The following is an 8899-nucleotide window of genomic DNA, read 5'->3' on the forward strand; positions in this document are numbered from 1 at the left end:
TGGTTTCATTTAAAAGAGTCGATCATCAGATATTGTCCAAGATTAACCTTCAGGGTGGATATAGCTCGCTCACACCGAGGATCTATCCACATCATAATTTACCTAGAATGATTTGTGTGTAAATAAAATGGCCCCGTACATCTTAAAATATATTTTTAAAAATTTACAAAACTAAACAGCCTACATTATTTTTACAGTCTTTAATTTACAGTTAAAATATATTTTTATCAAATAAAGTCTAATGTTACAACTAATCAGGGATCCCTTTAAGGCAGCATATGTGTTGTGCACATTGTGTGATCTTACAGTAAACGAAGCAGCAAGCTAAAAGACAAACATTTGAACAGGGCACAAACATCATCTCCACTTTATCTGAGCAAAACTAAAAACACTATTGGTGAAATGTGTTTAACTGTAACACATTACCCCTATGGCCAAATAGGTCTGCTTCACAAAGACTTCACATCTCAGTTTTTCTTTATTTGGTTTTATAAAAAAAATCTTTTGTTTGAACAGTTTTCCCTCACATAGAATTTGCTGCTGGACTTTTTTTTGATAGCCTTTATAAAAGCAGATAAACTCTGAAAACATTTTCCGAATTGGAAGAAAACAGGATAAAGCAAAAACAAATGTCAGGAAGTGCTCTGGACTGAGCTTCATCCAAGTTATCCAACACAAACCTTATTTTTAAAATCGAAAAACAGTACATGTACTCACAAAAAAAACCGGCTTCAGTTTTAAACTATTTAGGGAACTGTCTCTGTTATAGATTAATACGTTTAATTGTAAGTAGTTTAATAAAGCCTACATATTTAAATTTAACATGACTCCTTTAGGATACAATGAGTTTATTTTACTCTATTAAGAGACTGGATGTTTGTACTGATGATACAAGGCAATATTCCGTTTTTAAGTTAATTTTAAAACAAGTAGTCTAAAACACAATTTAATTCATACTCAGTCTGATAAGTTTTAAAAACTGGATCTATATCCACTTCTTAATCTCGCAAGATCATTTTGTGAAGTGTTTTGTCATTTTCAGATCAGTGTGTGGATAAAGCCAAAGTTGAAGAAAGTGAGCAAAAGGCAGCAGAATACTCCAAAAAGGTATGACATTAATCACTCCAATGGCTTCTCTTTGGTTTAGCCAACTCCCATCAGCAAAGTATTTTTTTTCTTCTCCAGAGCTTCCAGACAAGGTATTGATTTTGCATGCCCTGATCAATTTCTGGCTGTGACGCTACATGATCCGTATCAGCATTACAAGAATCAATGGTGATGCTCTGATGTATACTTATTTGTGCACAGAGCTGAGGAGAGTTGAGTTATGTGCAGAATTCTACATCTTGAGATGGCCCTTTGTTTTTTTTTTCCTTTTGAAGAAATTGTAGCTATGTTTTTTTCAGTTACTTGGCTGCATTAAATTTATAATATGAACACTAAACTGTATCCAGTCTGGGTATACAGCTTTTCCTCAGTCTTACAACTACAGGGGTCCTGGAATGTTTTTTTCTTAAGAGTCAAGTCTCACCATTTCACAGTGCATCCTGCTGGGCCAATGAAGTCATTGTTGTGACATGGCTTGTTTTCTGCAAAGGTTAGATCCATCAACATACATGGAAACGAAGCCCCAAACAAAGACAAAGGACAATGGGGCTTTAGGGCCACAAAGGCTATGAATAGAAGTGGTTCTGAGTGTAAGATGGTGTGTTTTGGTTCCTGTTGATGTGCCCTCTGGCTGCTCTATGAAGACAACCTGCTGCTTTACCTGCGTGTGCATGTGTGTGTTTACAAGCTGTGTACACGTGTTTGTTATCTGCACATAGACATGCTTGTCTTCCTTCTTGCAGTTTGATGAGGAGTTCAGTGCACGACAGGAGGCCCAGGCAGAGTCTCAAAAGAAAGAAGAAAGAATCAAGGAATTGGAGGAGAAGATTCAAGCCCTGGAGTCCCAGGTAAATCCACAAAACTAAATCCCACTGTACAAAACAGTTAGATTTTCTAAAAGATCTTTAAAGTGTGTGTAGCTCAAGAAAGCATAGAAAAGTCAGTTATGTCATTTTTCTTCCCCCCCAACAATCACACAAATGAAAATACGTGTTCAAAAAAAAAAACCATAGCGCTCAAAAGTAATGGCACCTTGAGAAAAGGTCTGATTTGGTCAGAAGGATATCTTTTCACACCACTTACAGATGTGAAGGTGCTATAAGTGGGAGTTATCATCCATGCAAGAGCATTTGATTTAATAAAGGGTCAATCTCCTTCCTAAGTTGTAGCTCTTTGTAAGAGAGAATTGCTCTATTGAAGCTTTTCCTATGAAATTCTATCATCACAGAGATGGATTGCATTTCTTTTCCAAGCTTCCACATCATTTCTTCCCAGGCAAAATCCTCCATTTTGAGCACAGAAAATGACTGCTATTTCCCCCTTAACCCAATTTTAAACACTTTAGTGCTGCCTTGGGATAAAAGGGCAGTTTGCATTTCTGGTTTAGGAATTTAATATAAAATAGCAATCCAAGATTGCATAGTTACATCTGTATCAGAGATGGCTTTTTTTAATCTCAAAATTCATTCAGTGTTGCTTATGTTTGCACTTATCATCTAAATAATCTCACCTGCCAAATGTGGTTCAAGCAGAATTTTCACCTTTTCTAACAGACTTGCTAAGGTTTTTAAGTGTCTGTCTTACTATTGACTCGCAAAAAGTGCTGTCGATTTTTACAGCTTTGGTAGCTCTCCCGGCCAAAGTCATGCATGAAAAGTTTTCTCGTCACTTATCCTTTTCCACATTTAGAGTTATTACCATTTGAAGCAGACCACCAGAAGATAACACTTCTTTCTCAGCTGCTTTTTATTTTTATTTTTCTCTCTTTTTTGGTGCCATATTGATGTGTGAGACTTTTATCTGTTTTTCGTTTTTTTCTAAAACAACTTTTCCTCACCTTCCCCTTGTAGGCCAGTGTTGATGCTACTGTGGAGAGAGAAATAAAGCTTAGGAGATTCAGACCTTGTTTTTCACAATTTGCCTCAGCGTTGTTTTTTGACGTACATAGTGTAAGCCCAGAATGTCTCCAATGCATCATTCAAAACGTTAATACAGTGCACATTTGAGTGTCATTTATTCTAAACTTTATTTTGAATGCTGTGTTTTAGGGGTGTCCCGATACGACTTTTTCACTTCCGATACGATACTGATATTGCAACTTTGAGAATTGTCCGATGCCGATATTGACCAATACCGATATTGACCTGGTACCATATCAGTACGAATCACACACTTTTACCTATTTTGTAGTGTAAAATCTTAGAAAAGTCTTGATCAAGTCAAACAGTGAAAGAGTAGGTATGAGAAAAATTGACCCATTTATTTTTAACCAATGGATCACATACATTTTAAACTGAAGAACATTCTACAATTTTATAAATAAAATTAATTACAATACCCTGAAAGTAAAACATAATAAAAACAAAATGTACTTTTAAAGTGTAAAATAGCAATTCTAAATCACTCCAGTTATTATTATTTTTTTACTATCTGTCAGCCTTGAGCTGCTTTATGGTGTGAAAAACTGAAGGTGGGGACAAAACGAAACCCCACATTATTGTCTGTTCAAAGTTAAGAGTCTAGAGCTAATTTTACTGACTGTGCCCAAAACAACATGATCATTGTACTTAATCTTCACTAAAACAAGTGTGTAAACAGATTAAACATCACTCTACAAACAAAAGCAAAAAATTAAATACTAAGAATTAGTCAATTAATTAAATTGATAGCTACCTTTCTTACATTTCTTGCATTTCCACTTCCTAAAGTCTGAGCATCATGTGGAGATTAGCCTCTCGCTCCTGCAGTTTTTAGCACTGCTCTCGTCATGTCGCGCTTGTATTCCAAAACAAAATCAGCGCTCTCCTTTCTTCTGTCCATCAATCCCAGAGCTAATCCACGGGCAAAATTCTGCTGATGTCAAAACCGTAAGCGTGCTGTACTCGCTTCTGCCCGCTTAGAACCACCGGAGTGAGAGGAGGTTCTGCTCGGTTGGAATCATGGAGACACTTTTGGACCGAGGCCGAACCGAGTCGAACCGCAAAGCTGCTGCCAGGGTTGAGAGTAAAGCTTGGTTGTCGCTACGGTTTAAAACGTTCACGGTTCTGTGCCCCCACAGAAAACTTGTGCATGACAATTTTGCACTTAGCTTCAACTCTGTTTTTGATGAAAATAGAAAGTACTGCCGACATCGCTCCTAATTCTTGCTACTTTGTTAGCACAACATGTTGTTGTAATCACGTGGGCTCTGCATGCTGGATCCAAGCGCTGCTGGATAGAAACGCTGGAGTGGAGTCAGTGGACTGCTAATATCGGACATTTTTTATGCAGGCCGATAAAATCCAATACTCGTTTTTTGTCTGATATCGGACCGATATCCAATATCAATATCGGATCGGGACACCCCTACTATTTTTATGAATTTGCACAGCTTTAAAAATGCATGTAGTTGTTACCATGTGCCTTGCTTAAATTATTTTACAAATGCATGAGCTGAAGTCGTTTTGCATATTTCCAAAAAAAGACAGTTCAGTTGTCACCTACATCATCATTCTCTCAGACAGCTGGGATTCTGCTGCTTCAGGAACACTCGGCTCCAAATGCACACCTTGTAACCTACTCCAATTTCTGACACAGTGTGTTAGAGAAGTCATTAACCGTCAAAGTGCAGAACCTTCAAATTAATGTGAGGACATGAATTCAGTTTGTCCATCAAAGTAGCCGGGCGACCACTGCCGTTTTGCTGAATATGAATGAAGTTGCAGCTACCCCTAACCTTTCATCCTTTAAACTGAACTCCTGTCACATTTTAAAACACACGCATGTCTGAGTTGCTTTTCTTCACCTTGTTTGTGAACCCGACATGTTTAATGAGAGTCTTTCTCCAGAACTTTGGCATTTTAACAAGCAGCATGTTTGATGTGTCTGTTTGATTATCTCCCAATTGAGCTGAGTGGAGGTTCTGCTTGTAAACACCAACAAAGGACGCTGAAATCACAAAGAAATAGAACTCATCCACTATTCCCTAAACCTTTGCATGCAACCATTCAAGGCAGAAGGGAAAGCTATTCACTGAATCGGCTCTAGATGTGATGAATAATGTAGCACTGCAGTGGTTCGCTGGAACACTCTGCACTATCCCATTAATAGGTTTTAACAACCTGGCCAGCTTGTAGCTGACCCAGCATGGCCCCCAGAGGAGCTGGAGGTGTAGTAGACCTCTCTCCCTGTCTTTTAACACCAGACTGCCGTCTACCCTAACTGAGTATAGAATTTGACTTAACTGACAAAGGCAGTAGAACTCAGAATAAAGTGACCACTTATGGACTTTGTTGTTCTGAAAATGGACCAACTTAGAGTGGAAATACTGTCTTTTAAGTGCATCATATACGTTGTGTGTTCTTGCAGACACTGTTGCTTCAGTTAATGATCAAAAGGGCAAAGAAAACAGGGCAAACAATAATTGCAGAAAATCTCTTTGGCTTGTTCTTTGATTTCTGAAAGCCAATATCCTTTAATTTCTTACTGTGAAGTATAAAGAAGAAAAATCTTTTTGCTTTAAATATTACATTTTAACACTAAATTCAAAGCTTTTTTACAAAATAAAAGTTATTTTTAAATTACACACTGAAAAGTTCCCATCTCTTTTTCCATTTTGCACATTAAATATTTAGGCGTCTACAGTCTATACGAGTTAGAGGTTTTCTGCGGGATTGACTCCATGAAAAATATTGCATTTTAGTTGCTGCAGAACACATTCCTATTTTCTTACTTTGGCGAGGCTGCACAGACTGAAATATCAAAGCAACAATGGGTACATTTCTAAAACAAAGACTCCGCGGTGAAATCAATGCCCATCACACATCTGAGGGTGCAAAGTTGAAAAGTGTTTTTGTGATGCCAGAGGAAGAGAAAAAAAAAATCACGGAAATGGAAGAAGGCATTTTTTTTAAGGTGCACCAACTGTCAGTGATGCTGTGCTGTCTGCCTTTTATGCAGTCATTGCGCTACGTTGATGTTCTTTTGAAGATAGATTACATCTTGTTTTAGGTGTAAAAGTACATCACACTCTGCCTCTTGCACATGAAATAGCTCATTCTGACATAATAGGAATATATCTCTGTCTTGCCATTGTCATTAACTGTGTAAGAGACCTGCTCCTTCCTTTCTTCGCATCTTCCCTGTCTTTATTGTGTTTGCTGTGAGTTTTGTACCTGTTGAAGTTTACTAGTGTTCCTGTTCAGCATCTATCTAACCCACCCTCATTTGTGCTTTTTTGTTGCCATCTGTGTTGTGACGTGCCTGCTCCTGGCGTGTGTATGTGTATGTGTGTGTGTGTGTGTTGTGTCTGCACAGTTAGCTTTTGAAAAAGACAATCTCAAAGAGGCTCAGAGACTCATCCGGGAATCTGAAGCCAAGGTGGGTGCCTTTTTTGCATGCGTGGCCCTTGACACAGACCTAATTAATCACAATCAAATCCAAGTAAGAAGTAAAAGAAGTGAAAGCTTCATGCACTGTAAAAAATGAAATGTTGGATTTACTTAACCATGTTATGTTACCTGGTTCCACTTAACTGAGTTGAGTAAATTCAAAGCAATATACCAGTTTTTTAGCCAAAGAACATGAGTATGTTGCTTTGAATTTACTCAACTCAGTTAAGTGGAACCAGGTAACATAACATGGTTAAGTAAATCCAACATTTCATTTTTAGAGTGTGTGTTTCACACTGTCCACTATTCAAACTGATCTTTTGCCTGATTGCTTCTCACCTTGGAATTAACTTCATAATGAAAACAGTTGAAATTTAAAATGAAAATAACTGGTAAATATCTCTAATTTACAAAATCTAGATCAATGCATTTCTTGATAAGTCGTTTTGGTCTTTGGAAGTAGTTTCAGAAGCTGGACATGTTTGTGACCCCACACAGAAATGACATACTTGTTTATGTGCAATTTTCAAAAACAAACACTTGTGATTAAATTTTCTATCGGAGATGGGATTCGGGTAAACATTTAATCCCATCACATTCACATGTAATTGGCAGCCCAGCTGACCACCTCATTGAGTCCAGAGAAGTTTGCATCCAAATTGGATAAGTTAGATTTCGCAATAAACCAATTTTCTACTTTGATGGCGCTGTAGATGGACTCCGTTAAATTAAAAGTTGTTAAGTGTCTGAGAGGCCTACAAAAGCTGTTGGAAGAAGTTACATTCAGGGTGTTCTTCATAATCACACAGTATTATTCATATGGTGGTTATTTTTGATGGGGGCATTTTTGTTGTTAAAAATATTTTCTCACTTAAGGATGGTAAATGAATAATATCTGTGTAAATTTTGCACATCTTTGGAAAATAAAACATGGCCTGTTTAATTGAGAATCTACACCTGCATACAGTCTGCTTAAATATGATGAAAAATATAAAACCTGTCATGAAGGAAATTTGACAATGATTACCTTTGATTTAGGCTAAAGGATTTTTTATTTCCTCTTCTGGTATTTGAACCCGAGTAAATTCCAGTAAAACTGGGCTTGTGATTTGATAGATCAGAGAGATGTGGATGAAGGAAAAGGCCTCCTGAGTATAAAAACAACTACACTCTCATTCAGCAGCTAATATGCGTTCATTCTCTCATATTAGTTTGAAAAAGATTGACAGACGTGTAATCACTGCATGCAGATTTTCAGTGAGGGGCTCTGAGCAATCTGTGTGAGGAGCTCCTTGCAGAACACCTTTTTAATTTTTGCCCTAATAGGAAATCTGTCAGTGTCATTATGTAATGAAACACTATGTAATGTCTTTAAATATGAAGCCAATTACATTTTCTGCACACAATCAAGTGACTGGGGAAAATATACATAGAGGGGAATTGGTTTTGGAAATGAGAAGTGGAAATGCTTTTGGTAAGAGCCGACATCTAATCTAAGCCCTATTCAAGCAGAGGTGTTATAATTGTGGAATTTGCATATTTTTTCTCCCTATAAACATTATTCTATTGGCCTCATCGTTGACTCTCTCAGTGTTTCTGTGCATGCAGTGTGTTTCACAGTGCTGGCATGTCTCAGGTGAAAATGAAATCTCTGTTTACTGTTTAATTGCTCACCACTGTGAGCGAGCATAATGATCAAGAGATGTGAAAGCAACGTTCTCATCAATTGTAAATTAAAGCTGTTGCAATATTGAGTTTATTTCTTTAACCGTATCCGCAACATTTTAACAATTTAAAATATGGCCGTGGGGAAAAATTAATACATTAGACCCACTTTTGGTAATTCTGCAAGTTTTGATGCGAGGGAATAGCCTCCAAATATCAGATAAATAAGTTGTCTTTAACATCAATTCAGTGTGCAAGTATAACAAATAATAAAGCATTCAGGATATTATTTATGATCTGTTCAAATATTGCATATATTTTAGAGCAGCTAATGCATATTGTACAGAAGACGGCTTTAAAAAAACAAAATGCATAATTCAAAGTATATTGGCAATGATTAAAAATCTTTTAGAAATTTCATCACCTTTTCATCAGCTGTTCAAATTTATGTCCTTATTACTGGGATCATAACACTTAGGCTCAAATCACATTAATAGAACATAATTTATTCTTGCACTTCTTTAAAAAATGGGTTTAGGAAGTAATTTGCTTTTATTTTATGCACTGTCACCCCATTAGTGGTCTTGTGTGTCATCATTTTTGATGCTGAATTTCTGTCCTGAAACTGGGGAATATTTTTAGAGCTGGAGAGATTTGAAATTACAGAACAAGTGGATTTAGTTTAGTTTGAATGATTCAGGTTAATGTCAACTAAAAGGAACTTTACTCAGGAAGTAAACTGCCACTGACTATTCTAT

The 8899-nt window shown here is 36.9% G+C and overlaps 1 protein-coding gene across 1 annotated transcript in view; it reads left to right on the plus strand.

Annotated features, from left to right (window-relative positions):
- The window catches only part of diaph2 (diaphanous-related formin 2), a gene marked incomplete in the record, with an annotated part of 345782 nt that overhangs the window by 136263 nt on the left and 200620 nt on the right, over positions 1 to 8899 (plus strand). Inside the window, 3 exon segments of the mRNA XM_014003088.1 lie at positions 1043 to 1107; positions 1851 to 1955; positions 6403 to 6465. Of these exon segments, the coding sequence (XP_013858542.1) occupies positions 1043 to 1107; positions 1851 to 1955; positions 6403 to 6465 (233 nt within the window).

The sequence above is a fragment of the Austrofundulus limnaeus genome, unplaced genomic scaffold, assembly GCF_001266775.1.
Source record: "Austrofundulus limnaeus strain Quisiro unplaced genomic scaffold, Austrofundulus_limnaeus-1.0 Scaffold1, whole genome shotgun sequence".
NCBI lineage: Eukaryota > Metazoa > Chordata > Actinopteri > Cyprinodontiformes > Rivulidae > Austrofundulus > Austrofundulus limnaeus.